Genomic DNA, 16,880 nt, shown 5'->3' on the forward strand with positions numbered 1-16,880 from the left:
TGGGAGGAAAAGTGCATCTTATAATCCAAAAATATGGTAATATAAAGGTGAATGAAAAAAATAAAAATTACAATGCAGTTCATTATCTCTTCAAGTGGATCATGGGAATTAATATGAAGTTGAATGAAAAAAAAAAATTACATTCTAGCAAGTAAAATTACCCTATTTTGGAAATTACACACCTTAAGGAACTCATCTAGAGGTATAGTGTCTTTTTAGGACTCACAGGTGTTCACAAACTTGAAAGCACTGTTTCGACACCCTGCAGGGCTCCGAAGGGAAGATACACTGTTGGCTTTTGGATCGCAACTTTATCTATAATAGATTGCAGGTGCCACTTGCAGAACCTTCAAGGTGCCAAAACAGCAGAAAACTCCCCCAATTAATCCAATTTAGGAAACCACACTCTTCAAGTAATTCATTAAAAAAAATCTGATTATTTTGAACCCACAGGTTGTTACCAGAATTTTATGATGCTACTTAGTGGAAATGAAAAATTACATTTTTACCACTAAAATTTTGCTTTAAACCAAAATGTTTTCATTTTCATATAAGGTAATTGGAGAAAATAGACCCCACAATTTGTACATAATATTTTCCTGAATGTGGCAATACCCATTCAGAAACTACTGTTTGTGCACATGGTGGGGATCAAAAATGAAGAACTGGCATTTGGCTTTTAGAGTGCAGATTTGTAATAGTTTTTGGGTCCAAACTGGAAATCCCCTGAGCTGCTAGTAAGGCGGAAAATCCTCAAAATGACTCGATTTCGGAAACTAGACTACTCAGGAAATCTACCCTACTGGTGCAGCGTTTCCTGGCATAGTTTGTGGGCACCATTTGTAGAGCATTCAAGGAGCCAAAACAGCAGGATCTAAAAAAGTGACCCCATTTTGCAATAACACACAGGAATTTCATCTACATGTGCAGTGAATATTTTGACCCTCTGAAGTTTATATATGATAAATAAATATAAATATATATATATATATATATATATATATATATATATATATATGTGATAAATATATGATTATTGGTAAACAGAATGAACAATGCAACAGAAATTCAGGATTCATCCTTTACTTCCTTTACACTTTTATGCTGTTTAACGTGCAGTAAAAAACAATTTTATTCTTCAGATCTGTACGATTACAGTAACACCAGGTATATACGGTAGTATTTTTCAATTTTGCTATTATTGTACAATAAAGCACTTTTTTTTTAACAAAAAAATTTATTGTTTTTGTATCACCATATTGTGATTTTATTTTTCTGCAAAAAGATCTGTGAAAGGGCTTGTTTTTTGGGGACGAGTATAATTTTTTTTTTTTTTTTAACCATTGGTATAACTTTTAAAAGAAAAGTTAAGAAAAATGATCAATTCATTAATTGTGTTTAATTTACTTTTTTACGCCATTTACAAAGATGTAAAATTGATAACAAAATGTTATTTTTAAAAATCAATACGACCACACTGGTATGGTTTTTTTATGCCTTACTACTTTTGCCCACTTTTTTTACAAAAAATAATTTGTTGTGTCACCTCCATATTCTGATTGCTATAACTTTTTTATTAGGAGTAGGAGGCCTTGATTTTTGCAGGATGATGTTTTCAGCGCTAACATTTTTTGATATACAACCTTTTGATCACTTTATACTCCATTTTTTGTATGTGAAAATGATGAAAAAATATAATTTTGCCATTTTTTATTTTTTTTTTCAACAATGTTCACGGTACAAGTCAAATAATGAGTCAATCTTATAGACCAGGTTATCCAGACGTGGCTATATGTTCCAGATGTGGAGTGAACTTTTTTGTTTATATTTCTGTTTACATAAAAAGAGCAGTTCTAGGTGGAAAACATCCATTATCTTTTCTTACTTTGTTTTTTTGAAATATTTTTACAAATGTTATTGAACTATTAGTCCCAGTACGAGACTTCAACATTTAATTGTCTGATTGCTGATCTAATAGCCTGCAATATTTGTGTATTCCAGGTTATTAGACCTCTCAGCTTTACACTGATAGGAGATATATCAGACAATACTTATGGCATGGCATTATCAGGCCACCATAGCGGACATACTCTGAAAACATTACTTAACCGCCAGTCACCATGGCAACCATCAGCACAGTGTATTCACGATGGTTGGCTGCAGATGGGATTAAAGAGGGAGCTGCTTGACATTCATAATGTAATATCATAACAGCACCAGGAGAGAAGAGCAGCATTTGTAACACACCATACTCTGGATCTATTTCAGATTTGGGGCCTATAAGCTGCGGCCACCACCAGTGGGCTCTTATACTGCATTCTAACATCCTGTATATAAGAGCCCAGGCCGCTGTGTAGAACATAAAAATCACTTTATAATACTTACCTAAACGGTCAGTGCGGAGCAGATGGGTCAGATAGGTGTCTCCGTTCTCCAGGTGCGACACCTCCTCTTTCGGCCATCTTTGTCCTCCTTCAGTGTTGGCTTGTGTGGATGATGTAGGATGTGTCATCCACACTAGCTTCAGAAGACGGGAGACAAAGATGGCCGAAAGAGGAGGTGCCGGTACCGGAGAACGGAGATGTCCATCCAACCCATCTGCTCCGCACTGACCATTTAGGTAAGTATTATCAAGTGTTTTTTACGTTCTACACAGCGGCCTGGGCTCATATACAGCATGTTAGAATGCTCTACATAAGAGCCCACTGGTAGTGGCTGCAGCTTATAGGCCCCAAATCTGGTGACAGGTTCCCTTTAAAGTGAAAAAGAGGGTTCTAACCCTCTCTAGGAGCATTTGTTTTCTTGTCCTCTGTAGGATGCTGCTTACTTATGATTAGGCCCCGTCATATGAGGTTACACGTAAGCGCCCACTAGAGAAGAATCTCTGCAAATAACCCCTTAATTGAATCATAAATTAGCATGTCAGGCACCCTAAAATTTATAAGCTAACATTTTTGCAATAGAAGGGAGAAATGAATAAATAATAACTACATTATATGCAGCCCCTTTATTATAAGGTAGTCAGTTTAATATACTAAAAGTGGTGAAAGGTTCTAATTAATCTTTGAACAGAATCACTTATTTCAGATATTTCATCATCACTGCTCTAGCAAACATAATCTTGTATGGCTTCCCATGAGTCATTCGAAGAAATCTAGTTGGTTAAGCAATTGCTAAGTGCTAAACTGATAGCAGTGTCTTTTTGGGTTGCCACTGCCCACTTGCTCATAGGTGGATTTTGTTGCACAATATGATCAATTTTTTCAGAAGGCAGAAGACTGAGCAGGTTGGCTAACAAAGAAGAAACAGACTCTTAAGATGCAATTGGCTTTTTCTTATTCTCCTTTTCTTTGCGCTTGAGAATACCTGATTTGCATTTTTAATTTTGAATCACTTTTCTCATATTAGCTGCTTTCTAGAAGAAAAAGTTCGGGAATTCTGTTGTAGGATAGTATCTTGCTTTTTTTTTCTCTCCTAGCTTTTTCTAAAGTTGGAATGCTTATTCATATCTCTTTATTTCATGACCTAGATGGGAACTAATGCATGTATTGCAGTGACCCATAATGCTTGCTGGTATCTTATTAGACTGCTAGAAGATCATTGTTCGGCTCAACACTACCATCTTCTCCCATGACTACCTTTTCAAGGGTACAGAAATAGTCTTTGTGACCACATAGTTTCTGCTGTGGTTACTGACTGCAGCATTTAAGTGGCAAAAAGGGATTTCCACTACTTAGACAACTGCTTCTTAAATGGCAGAGTACCCCATGTAAAATATAAAATCCTTCTACTTACCCATGGAATGATACTATTCCAACAATGTTGGCGTTGTATCTGCTGATGCACTTGTGATATTATAATGTCATGTGAGCATTGAGACCTATTCATAAGGATATCTGATATTACAAGGGGCACTGTGACATTTAAGAAGAGCTTGTAGTGGACAACACTTTTAAACCACAAAGTTTGCACCAACCCTGTAATTTCAACAGAAGCCTGACTATATATACCATGAGGCCACCTACTACTGATCTTTGCAAGCACACATGACAAACCCAGTATGTGTGTGTGTATATGTATAATCTAGCACTGAGGGAATGACGTGGAACCGTCCTACATCCGGCAGGGGGGTGTGCATCCTTCTTCTGCAGTTGGCCTGTCAGGCTCCTGTCCAGTATTGAGACGCCCCTGGTAACATGACAGCAAAGGGTCGAATGTAGCATCTGAGGGAGCAAATAGAACCTCTTTGCGGTCGGCAAGGGGGGTTGTGGACTGTTACACTCTGGTCTAGTGTGATAGTGGCCCCTGGTGATGTAACAGCTGTGGGCCAAAACTGGCATCCAAAGAGAAATGAGCGAACCTCCTGTAGTTGGCAAGGGGGTCTGGGTCAGAGTATGTGCTGCAGGTGGGCACGAAGTTCTGAGGATCTCTGGATCCAGCTCGGGTCTGCGTGGGTCCCCCGTCACAAGAAGCTTCTGGAAGACGGTCAATGGGAAGAAGGAAACGGCTTGTCAAAGATGAAGATTTGAGCATCGTGACTAGAGAGGTTAACCGTAGATGGCGTTGGTCTGTTCCTCCTGCGACCACACCCAGATCTGACGACGGTGTCCAGAGTCCTGAGTCCAGCAGTGAGAAGGGTGCAATTTCCCTGGAACATCGGCAGATGAACAAGTCCCAAAGGGCGACGTCACAGCTGGTCCGAGAATATATCCGAGGCAGCCTGGTGATGAGACAATTGTTTCTAATTTAGTTGTTGTGGGAATTTCTGGTAGTGGCTTGGGGATTAGTAATATGGAGGTAACCTCAAAGGATAATCAGGGTTTTAATACAGCAGGGGCAGATTTATGGGGACAGTTGTTGGGCATGTTATAGGCTTTAATGGCAGAGCAGACCATATCTAGGGATTTCTGGTCTTGAGGGGTTTGGCTGGGCTCTACAAGTTTTGGGTTGAAAATTGGACAGGAGAAAGTAGCTAGGCAGGACAATGTGGAGGTTGAGCAATCGGATGGTGCTTCAATTGTAGAGGTGAGAAAAAGCTCTAGTAAAAAGGAAAATGAGGGTGCATTGTGCATTTGGATAATAGGGCAAGGAGCGAAGAGCATGTCTGCTTTGAGGGCCTATTGAGGGCACACTTGAAGAAGGAGGTTAGGTATAAGATTTGGAAGGGAGACTATGTAGAGATATTTTCTTTATTTCTGCTGGAAAAGTTCAATTTGGGTAAGGTTAAGCCCAGTGATTCAAAGAAGGAAAAAAAATGTAGAGGAAAAACATTTATTGCGAGGGTGCTTTCAAATTGGCTACAGGCTTTTGTGATTATTGAGAATGTGATTGGCGAAAAGGAACCCAAGCATTGCTCGGCTCTTTTTGTTTACATGGATGTGATAGGGAAAGCATACAAGGGTTACGGTGGCTTAACATCGCTGAGGTGTGATGAGCAAGTTAGGCAGAAAAAGGCAACAAGGCCTTGTATACGATGAGATCATAAGTATATTTCCTTATCGATGCGTCTGATGGTGTCTAGAGTATCTCAGCCCTTTAGCAGAGGTGCCAGGTAGAGTTGAACGAGTACCTATCTATTCGTACTCGCTATACTCATAACGAGTACTGTCTAATACTCGCGTATTTATTCCGAATAGCGTGTGCAATGCAAGTCAATGGGGAAAAACTCGCAAAGTAACAAGTAACCCGAATGTCGTACTATTCATGCAAGTAGTGCGGAATCTGGGTTGCTTGTTATATTGCGAGTATTCCTCATTGACTTGCATGCATATGCTATTCGGAATGAATACGCGAGTATTAGACATTACTCGTTATGAGTATATCGAGTACGAATAGTTAGAAACTCGCTCAAATCCAGTGTCGGGGGTTCTAGCTCCACAAGCGGATCCTTGGTGACTCAGAAAAAAAGGGTTTTGCTGTCAATTCAGTGAGGGACATTTTATTTTAATTTGTTAAGTTCTTTTGTTGAGTGGGTAGTAGAGGACATGTCTGGCATTGCCTTGATAATTCACTATTTGGACAACTTCTTTTGTGTCAGTCCTGAGGGCTCTGCGGTTTGTTCAGTTCTACTGTTCACGTTTTAAAATTTGGCTTTAGCATTTGGTATCCCATTGGCCCCAGATAAGACTGACGGTCCAGCTATGGGTCTCCACTTTCTGTTTTGGTATAAAGATTGATACTATAGCAATGAAATGTAGGCTTCTAGAAGTTAAACTGACGGCTATGCGGTTGTTTTGAAGCGGGCCAAGAAGGTTTGTTCGAGGGTAGTACAGTCTTTGCTGGGGAAGCTTAATTTTGGTTGCCAGATTATGCCAATGAGCTGGGTGTATTCAAGGTGTTTATCAATGGCCATGGCATGAAAGTCATCCCCAGTTCACTTTGTTTGAATTATTAGGAAGATCAGGGTCAATCTGAAAATTTGGGATTCATTTTTGGAAAATTACAATGGTCACAAAGTTTGGATGGAACAGGTGGTGTCTCATAGTTATTTGCAGTTTTACACGGCTGCTACAGATTCTGTTGGTTTTGGTGTATTTTTAAAGGGCGGTAGTGTTTGGGGCAGTGTCATGGTCATCTCCCTGCTGTTTTGAGACTAGTGAAAGCCTTAGGACTAGAGCCTCTCATTTCCATCCTGACTCCTCATTTAAAAAATGTTTACTTTCCTTTGACGTCTCATGAGTTAATTTCAGTTTTGTTGCCAGCAGCTCTGTGCTGTGCAGGTCAACTGTTGTTGCTCTGGGCCCACACCCATTTAGGATAAATACTGGAGCTTTTCCAACAGAACCTGCTGCTGTTAGAATCATTTCTACTTTAGCCAGCTTGGTGGAAGGATCTGCTGAGGTTTTTTCTTGTGCTCATCCACCTGATACTATTGAGTCTATCTGTTACGGTGAAATTTGGTGTTTTGTATCCTTCTTATTCCTCGTCTATCTTTCCTTTCCCTCTGTGTTTATTAGTTGAGTGGCAAGTCTAGTGTCGTCGTCGGCCTACTCACTGGACAGGGTAAGTTTAGGGCCAACTTAGGGACCCAGGTATCCTGCTCGCCGACAGGTTGAAAAAACCTTTTTAGGGACGCTAGGGAGCTCAGGAGCCAACTTGAGGTTAGTGCAGGAGGTGCCCCCTCAACTCTCTCCCTAGCAGCAGGGACCTCCATTGTATCATGTCCATGGTGATTCACCCTTTATTGTGGTGTTTTTGGTAGTGCATCAGATGCCCATTGTCTGATCGTGTGTCACACATTATATATGGACATATGCTACTACGCGTGTGACAGGCGGTGGCCTGATTCATGAAGGAACTTGTGTTTTGTTGGAAATTTTCCCAATTTTACTGGCATTTGACCTGTGGGGGTCAAACGGCAGAATGTTGTGTTTTCACTGTGATAATTTGTCGGTGAGTCATACAATAAATATGCCGTCAGCCAAGTCACCCCCTATAGTAGCTCATTCGCATAATTTGGTTTCGAATGGAATGTGTATGTGTAGCATCCAGGGATATGGGGTACTCGGTTCCGGGCAGTGTCTCTATTAGGAATGCCACGATGGTGGTCATTACCCATTTCCAGGCCCTGGGCCCTTTTTGTAATGGGGATATTTACAGGGGATTAGTGAATAAAGTTTATTCGTGACGCCACTTGCGTGTTTCCGCTATATGTAGGGAGCCACCGCTGCAAAATGTCTCTACTGAGGCTGATGGTATTAGCAGCTAGTATGGTAGTCCCTCCGCAAGTAGGGTATTGCCCCAGGGGGTGTATGGTGCGGTGGGTGTCGGAAGAAGGAGTCCAGACAGGTATACAGTGCAACTGGTTTACTCACTGTAGATGTTAACTGGTTGCCCGAGGCCGGCTGGTTTCGCCTCCAGGTCATCTTCATCCCAGTGCCAGCCTGGTTCTCTGGTATCTTCTTCCCCTGCACCTGTCTCTCGAAAGTAGGTCCCCATGGTATGGAACACTGGGGATCCCTGGTCTGTGGTTTGTCCACTTCTGTCCGCCTGACGGTAGCGTGAACCCTGTGGGGAAGGAGTCTCTGGTCCTGTCCCCGGTTCTTCCTTTGCTACTGAGTCTTCAGATTCTTTAGGGTCAGCAAGGTCCTTGATGGTCCCATTTGCTGTGCAGGTGTTAACAGGTCGGCTTGAATCTCTTTCCTGTCCTAAGGTCCTGCACCGGCAACCACCTCTCCTGGGTATCAGGTCACTGTCAACCTGAGTCAGGATGTCGCTTCGCTTACACCTTCACTCTCCTACTGCTCTCAACTTACTCTGACTGCTCTGTCTCACTGCAGTCTCCCTTCTGACTCCTGACTTTCTGGGTGCCCTCTATCCACAGTCTGCCCCTCCCACCTGGTCAACTAGTGGACTGGAGTGGCTCCACCTCTAGGCAGCCATCCATGGTCGCACCCTAGCTGGGTACCATTGTATGGGGGATTATTGTGGAAAACTGGGATTACTTGGGTTTTTGGTGTTACCGTCACTGGGCTTCAGGGGTGCCACATATGTTGTAGCTAGACATGTTCCAGGGATGTCCAATGATGTGCCTGTTAGTTTTCAGTTCAACAGGTTTAGAAGTCAGGTACCATGGGAGGACAAAGTAGGAGCTCAGTGTCCCAGCTGGTTGTGAAATCTGGTAATTGTGTAGTTTGTGGGTTAATTAGCTTGTGGATTAATTAGGCAATTGGTGACTGAGACCACTTGGTGACAATACCAAAAGGTTTGGGATGAATAGGAGGACTTTCGTGTCAAAGTGGAAGTGGGTTATTATAAGGATGGTTTGTTTTTGGTATTGTCTTATTGGGTCAGGATTTTGAGTCTGAAAGATCTGTGTCAGCATCGGCATTTTTGTTGAAGTTACAAGGCTTAAGGTATGTGATAAAGGATTTTTTGGTGATGCAGGCATTGAAGGGTTTTCGTAGGGAAGTGCATAGTCATGACAAAAGAAGCCTGGTTTCCTTTAAACTTTTGAGCGCAATGCTGTTTTGTTTAAGGTCAGTTTGTTTTTCAAGATATGAGGTGTTGTTGTTTTCAGCAGCTTTTGTTTTGGACTTTTATGGTGCTTTTCATATCTGTGAGTTGGTTAGCCCTTCAAGGTTGCTTGAAGGTGGGTTGGGTTGAGTGATGTCCGTTTGATGGACGAAGACAGTTCAGGTTGGTCAAAGCAGGTTGGTGGTGTTCTGTGCGATTCCTGGGCATGAAGATTGCCCAAGTAAGATAGAAAAATATTTTATTTATGTTTAGAGTGCTTATCCATGTTCAATCTTGAGGCATTTGGATGTTTTTTTTCTTTTGAAAGATCAGTTTGAGTTTTAAAGGAATGTTTGCTGCATTTAGGTGAGAATTCTGGAGAGTATGGGCCACATTCTTTTTGCATCGGGGTGGCAACAAAGGCTTCACGCTGGGGGACGAGCATAGAGTTTGGGGGATGAGGGGGTTCGGTGTATCAGGAGATGGGAATCATCTCGTTTATATTCTTATGTTCACTCTCATCTGGTGGCTTCTTTTAGGACTGTTCGGGTTTCTAAAGGGTTGTTTGATTTACAAGTGGTTTTTTTTGGGCTATTATGTGGTATTTATTTTGTTTCATCATAGGTGCATGCTTAATTTAGATCCTGGAGCACTCTCACATGTTGTTGGGGGTTTTGTGGGCTGATATTCATCTTGATAGATGACACCTTGAGCAGGCTAGGTCCTTGGCATTGACCAAATGGCTCGAAATCTGCGGTATGACATTGGAGAACGTTTTATTGGAATTCTCCTAGTATTGCAGTGGATTGACCACCGAATGTGCTGTGGAGGAGGCAATGATATTGCATTAAAATCTACTTGGGAGTTGTGGCTGCCACAGGATTGTGTATAAAAATATTTAATAAAGAGGCTGCTGTGGCCATTTAACCCATGTTGCAGGCAGTTATTTGTTTATTTTATGTACACCAGGTGTGGTAGTGAGGGGTTGTATTTATATTTTTAGGTTAGGTCTGTATTTATAATAAAAAATGGTTGTATAACTGTTTTACTTTTTTAGACAACATATAAACAGTATTTATTTGATCGCTTCCACAGATACCTGGAAAAAGTTAAGAATTCATGATGGAAGGGATGTTCTATTTGCACTGTGCCATGCTTATGCAGTGTCAGGCAGCAGGAAGCTTAAACATAATTAACTGCCGCCTAATATTGAAGAGACAGGGTAATGCCATAGAAAAATAACTATTGAGCAAGAAGAACACAGCCAGCATCCAATAAATGACTTGATTATAAAACTACTTAATTATTTTTGTGCTCTTGGCCGCTAAAGTCCCTATGCATAGCATAAGAGGTATTCCTATCTCCAAGATCCTATCCCAACATGCAGTAGGTGTAATATTAATAATATTATCAAATACCTCGAAATAGAAATTTAGTAATGTTCTCCTCATTAGTAGTGTTGAGCGGATCCGAACTGTAAAAATCCGGATCCGCGCGGTTTGAGCGTCTGATCCGGACTTCTGGGGCAACCCGCAACGGATCCGCCGGACCCGGATTATTTGCAATCTGCTCAACTCTACTCATTAGCTATGTCAACTACCTCATGGGCAGGACATTACAGTAGGTTAGGTATCCATGGGTACGACCACTAGAAACTATCACTAGATGCATACTCATACCCATGGACACCAAAGCTACTGTAATGCTATGTACATGAGGTAAGCGACATAGGTTATCAGGAGAATTATACTACATTTCTAATTGGAGACATTGGCTAATATTATTATTATTGCACCTACTATATATTGGGATAGGATCTTGTAGATTGGAAAACCCTACAAATCATCACTGTATGCTGCACTCTACACATAAGTCTTACTGAGTTTAGTTTTGTCTGTTTAGCTGCTGCCTATAGAGTCCAGTAGCCCACCGCAAAGTTGGCTTGGCTGCTATGCTCTAAATAGGCAGCAGCTTAACTAATCTCAGTAAGTGTAATCTCCAGTATACAGCAGCTTGTGATGATTTGACTGCTACGCTCTGCATAAAGAGTTTAAATAGAGGAATAAGGAAAATAACTGATGACAGTGGAGTAGGTCCCCTTCTGCCCCCATGCTAGCTATCTAACTGTACTGTATTCTTTAGATGCTTCTCCACAGTCCTTGACATGACTCCAATTTGCTAATTTCCCTTGTTTACCCTATTCTCCTTATCATCCTCCTGGATAGCTCGATCAGCTTGTCAACCACATCTCTGGTGCCCCTCTCCCCAGTCCTCAAAATGGTTCACCTATTCTCAGTACCCAGTAGTGATCGGAAGTTTGGCTCTTTTTGGTGGTCTGGCTCACTTGCTTCTGCAATCCAAAAAGAGCCAGATCTTTTGAATCCTAAATGGTTACCTATTAAATTTGTGTTCACTCCAAGTGAAAACATATTTAAGATGGTGTTAATGCGGCCGGACCCTGTCCACTCCCTGCTGCCAAAACTCTCCCCATTATTAAAGTAGCAATATACCAAATGTTGGGTCCACAGTAGGAATAATAAATAGCTAGACCAGCAGGGGAGCTGAACACACTGCAAAAATACAGACCTAAAAAAATAACTTTTAATTCATGTGCAGATAAAAAGTGAAAATCCACTCGTGAGACTTAAAACCAAAGATACCAATGGTCCAAAACAAACGGGCCAAATGGTTAATGGGGGCACATAGGCCCAATAATAAAAGAACCACCTTGGCTAGCTAGAGGTAAGATATACACTTAATAAGATCCTCCATAGTCGTGCCAGCAGGGATGGAACACTGATATGCACGCATATGGAAGATATACCTTTTCTATATTCAACCCCGTTCAGGGAAAGGTATTCACATAGGAAACCATAGAAGAATAGATCCCTCAATGAAGGGAACGGTCTTACCAGGTCCAGAAGTCAATAACGGGCATTGCAGCAGGGCACTGGCTCTAGGGGAAAACTGTCAATCAGCACCTCAGATCCCATAGAAGCCAGAGACCATAATCAGGCATATAGAGATCTATTCTTCTACGGTTTCCTATATGGTACCAGAATATCTGCTTCTGACACGTATGTGAATACCTTTCCCTGAATGGGGTTGAATATAGAAAAGGTATATCTTCCATATGCGTGCATATCAGTGTTCCATCCCTGCTGGCACGACTATGGAGGATCTTATTAAGTGTATATCTTACCTCTAGCTAGCCAAGGTGGTTCTTGTATTATTGGGCCTATGTGCCCTCATTAACCATTTGGCCCATTGTTTTGGACCATTGGTATCTTTGGTTTTAAGTCTCACCAGTGGATTTTCACTTTTTATCTGCACATGAATTAAAAGTTATTTTTTAGCTCTGTATTTTTGAAGTGTGTTCAGCTCCCCTGCTGGTCTAGCTATTTATTATCAAAACTCTGCCCACTTACAATGGGCCAATAATAATAATGGGTTTATTCACATGGGCGGGGTTTCTGCCACCAAACACCGGAATTTTATGCCCAGTTGAGAGCCATGAAGAGAATTTAGTGTCTCTCACCAGGGTGCCAGCTTCAGTCATTCACAGCTCTTTGTATCGGATCGGTCATGGCTGACCATCATTAGTTCCAGCATGGACTCCCCCCTTCACTCTCTAGAATTGCCTTTGCTATCACTTTACTCCAATCAGAATGGCTAGATCATTTCCTAGATGACTCCTTACTTAAAAGGTAGAGAGACACTAAGCTGCAAACTATTGTGGGTTCTTGGCTGAGTTCAGCTGCAGCAAAATGTTTGCAATACATAGAGCTTGTCATCTTTCCTCTTCTCTATCCTTCCCATCCTACACTAAACATTGCTGTATTCAATCAGAAGATGCATAGACACTGTGAAGTGGGAACAAGAGCGGAGATTCAAAGCTCGGAAGATCCCTCTTCATCCTTTAGCCTCCTCCTTCTTTCTGCTTGGTCTTGCTGTACTGCACTGCATTTCATTTCATAGGTCATAGTTATGCGCAGAAGAGTCACATTAGTGATATGGTGTTTTTTCAAAGTGTTTCTGAGTAAAAAACTGCTCATAAAAGTTGGCCATCAGCCAAAACAAGAGTTACATAGACTGTAATGTAAATGCAAATTGGTGACAAAAAGTCTGGTCTTTCCGAGAAAACATCATGTCAAAGATGTTATCTTCTCGGGTGGTTTCACTTTATACTGCACTGTTCCCTTCACCAACTACATCACATGGATATAAGTAAAATGGAATATCTCAAGACTTCCATTTTTTTAGTGCAATCAAGAGTGCAGTGCTATGCTTTTCTAAACAGCACAAAACTGTATCTATTTTACATGAACATGGAGTCTTTGCTAGGTGCCTATAATGTACCTCTATGTCCATATAATTTCAAGGGCATTTGTAAGAAAAAATTGTGGCATGTCTTATTCCCAGATCTCATAAAAAGACCACAAGAGCTGTTATTCTGAGGGTCAAAGGGTCTCGATCAATTTAACAGGAGCTAGCAGCAAAGGTGGGGCTTTCATGTCTGTGATAGCTTCCATGAAAATAGTGGGCATTTTTACGTATTGCATTTGGGTAAGTCGTGATTGTAATCAGTGGGCATATGCTGGATGACAGCCTTTCCCATTTTCAAGGGGGTGTATACTTTTTGTCAGTCCTACTAATTATTGTTTGGGTATACATTTGAGGAGATTGTTATCAAATAAAGGCATGCAGGATTGGTGTGTCAGTCTCTGCAAGGAGAAAACCTTTCCTCTTAGACCAATCAAAGGGGCATGCTACATTTTTGGGTCTCTGAAGCCATGCAGCACTCCATGATGAGACCATCCCACATGTTCTGGAGGCAACCTGGTGCAAAGTGATGTTACCATCACATTTATAGTGCAAAAATTCTCTTGTGCATTCATGGCAATCTTTTGACAATATCCTGCGACTGTGTAAGCACTGTTTTCCCTTGAACCAAAAAAAAATGTAAAGCCGCAAATAATTTACTATGAATTGTGGGTTCTGGTGCAGTACAGCACAATTAACAAACAAAATGACTAACGTGTAATACATGCAATCTGTCCATAGAATGGCACAACTAACAGAAAAGTAGACTGATGTGTAACTAATATATGTGGGTAGTTTATATTACAATTCGTCTCATGTTTTTAGTATTATTCTCTCTTTCTGACTCCAATTTATCCACTTTTTTTTCCAAATTACCATGATTTTTTTTCTGCCCTCTTCCCTTTTTTATAATGCACTCTCCTCCCTCTCTCCCACAGTACATGCTGTCCCCATGCAGGTGGAGCATTGCAAGATATACCATTGCAGGAGGCGTTATTTTATGTGGAGTTTAGGTCTAGGAAGACTAGGATCTGTTTGGAAGAGCCAGGATTCCCTGGGTAAGTGAGGTAAGGGTATATATAGCCTTCATAGAAGGCTGCAGGCACCCGTCTTGGCTGTAACAAAAAAATGCTAGGGCAACACCTTGGCACGTCCGGTCACCATGAAACCCCAGAAGACAACACAACAGTGAGACAAAAAAATCTGTCTTAAAAACAAGTAAAGTACTGTACTAAAAGAAAGTATATTTAACTACCAGAATACACGTTGTTCACTTTCTATACACAAATATATTCTTACCTTACTTTAGCCATTCTTATGTTCTTACCTGAGTATCGAAAGTTGAAGCATGCAATGGTAGCAATAACCTATCAAGCATTCATACAAATGAGAACCAAGTCATTGCCTCAATTTTTTATGACATGCACGTAATTTATCCTTGTTTGTTCACTGTTACTTTATAATATATGCTTACGTTGATATGTGCTATTTTCTTTCATTCTGTTTTTACAAGTTTATAAATTGTATTTTTAAAATGCTTATTTTCCATTAAACGTAACATTTGTTGCTGCATATAACCCAATGTTTAGTTGAAAATCCCACGGCACATATTAACATCATATCACAATAGTTGCCATTAAGTGCAATATCTAACAGTACTGATATTCACCTCTGTTGAGGGATGCTGAGCTGTTAATTTCTCCAGTGATAAAGGAAGACTCTGACTGCTTTCTCACCGTGTCATTCCACATTCTACGAATTCGACTCTAAAAAGTAAATACATAACACTGATTAAAACACACTAATTGGAAAGTCTAAATAATACTTTTACCAATTTCGGGTGGACAACCGTAACACCATTTTGTTCTGGCATGTAACAGCGTTAGAAATCTATAAACGCTTTGCTGCCCATATAAAGAAGAATAGTTCACACTTCAGTACCCTTATCTCCTTTCTAATGAAAGGGTGAACCTGAAGGGTCCATATCGGATACCTAGTGACTGTACATGGACGCCAAACACAGACTTCTCAGAGACGTCTGTGTTACTGTTTGGGTTCGGCCACCTGGATACAAATAAGGAACTTAAAAAAAGTTAAAAGGAAACAAAATGGGGAATAGAGCAGGAAAGTATACTTACCGAGTCTCCACAAAGCTGTCACACTGCTTCTGAGTCCGCTCATTAACTCACATGAATATGCACTGCTTCCCCGCCCACATTCTGTGACAGCGTCTGTAATTGGTTGCAGTCAGACTACCGCCATGCCAATGTATGTGATTGGTTGTGGAGTGTAAAAATAAAAAAATAATTGTAGGGTCCCCCAAGTATTGATATCCTGCAGAGATAAAGCAGACTGCTAGAGGCTACAGTCCCCAGCTGTGTATTCAAATATGAGAGACCCTATGCACCTTTTTTAAAATTAAATAAATAATTTAAACTGGCATGGAGTCCCCTCCAATTTTTATAGCCAGCCAAAATAAAGCAGAAATCCCATGGTAATTGGACCCTCCCCAGGCAAAAATAGCACCCCACAGCCACCCCAGAATTGTCACATTGATTAGATTCACCAATGCTGGCACTTATCCAGCTTTTACCGATTGCCTTTGTGCGGTAGCAATCGGGGTACTAAAAGGTGTTAATGACAGCTGTGATTTGTCAAAAACTCAGTCATTATCAAGCCCAAGTTTAGTAATGGGGAGGGGTTTATGATAAACCCCCCTTTACTAGTTGCCTAAATAAAAAGAAATGAAAAACACATATAAAAATCTGTTATTAAACCCCCCCCCAAAAACAACAACAACCACTTTTTCCAATGTATTAACCCTCAAAACACCCTTGCAGGCCGAATGTAATCCAAACAAGGCCACATGATGAGCCTGGCTCTGCTACATCTGATGTTGCAGTGCTTGGTCACATTAGAAAATGTGACAGCTCACTGCGGCATAAGGGACACACTGATGGAGCTGCAGCTGCAAGAGCACTGATGTCACTGAGTTCACCTGAGGTCACAGCTGTCAGTTCTCACAGTACCCCAGCTGTGACCACAGGTGAACTGACCTGAGGTGAACTCATTGAACTCAGTGACCTCACCTCAGGTGAACACATTGCTGGATTACCGGATTACGCAATGTATGCATATTGAGTATTTGGCTGCAGACATCTCCTGGTGGAAAAATGCACTGAAACTGCATGCTTTATAGTGCATTTTTCTGCCAGGAGATGCAGATAGGGTACAAAAATGTCTGTAACCAAATACTCAATGTGTATACATTGCATAATCCAGTAATCCAGCATTGAGTTCAATTACTTCACTTCAAGTCCCAGCTGGGGTTCCCATGGTAACCCAGCTGTGACCTCAGCTGAACTCATTGAACTCAGTGACTTCACCTCAGGTGAACTCACTGAACTCAATGCCAGATTAGTGGATTAGGCAATGTGTACACATTGATTATTTGGTTGTAGACATTTCTGCACCAAAGCTGCATCTACTGGCAATGTAGTGCACTGCTCCCAAACAGTAGATTTCCATAACATTTGGGGTATCAGCATACTCATGAGAAACTGCACAACAAATTGTATTGTCCATTTTCTCTTGTTACCATT

General features: G+C 41.1%; 1 protein-coding gene across 15 annotated transcripts in view; it reads right to left on the minus strand.

The window, feature by feature from the left end:
* The window catches only part of ADGRL3 (adhesion G protein-coupled receptor L3), a 1,180,558-nt gene that overhangs the window by 252,986 nt on the left and 910,692 nt on the right, over positions 1 to 16,880 (minus strand). For 14 of the 15 annotated variants that reach the window (XR_012754627.1, XM_075352554.1, XM_075352542.1 and 11 more), the window contains one exon: positions 14,948 to 15,044. Coding sequence is in view for 14 of the 15 variants with exons in the window: in XM_075352554.1 (XP_075208669.1) it covers positions 14,948 to 15,044 (97 nt within the window). In the remaining variant the exon portion in view is untranslated. Of the gene's footprint in view, positions 1 to 3,996; positions 4,721 to 14,947; positions 15,045 to 16,880 lie in introns of those variants that run through there. The other variant, XM_075352547.1, reaches the window with a different exon arrangement.

This window comes from Anomaloglossus baeobatrachus, chromosome 1 (assembly GCF_048569485.1).
Source record: "Anomaloglossus baeobatrachus isolate aAnoBae1 chromosome 1, aAnoBae1.hap1, whole genome shotgun sequence".
Classification (NCBI taxonomy): Eukaryota; Metazoa; Chordata; class Amphibia; order Anura; family Aromobatidae; genus Anomaloglossus; species Anomaloglossus baeobatrachus.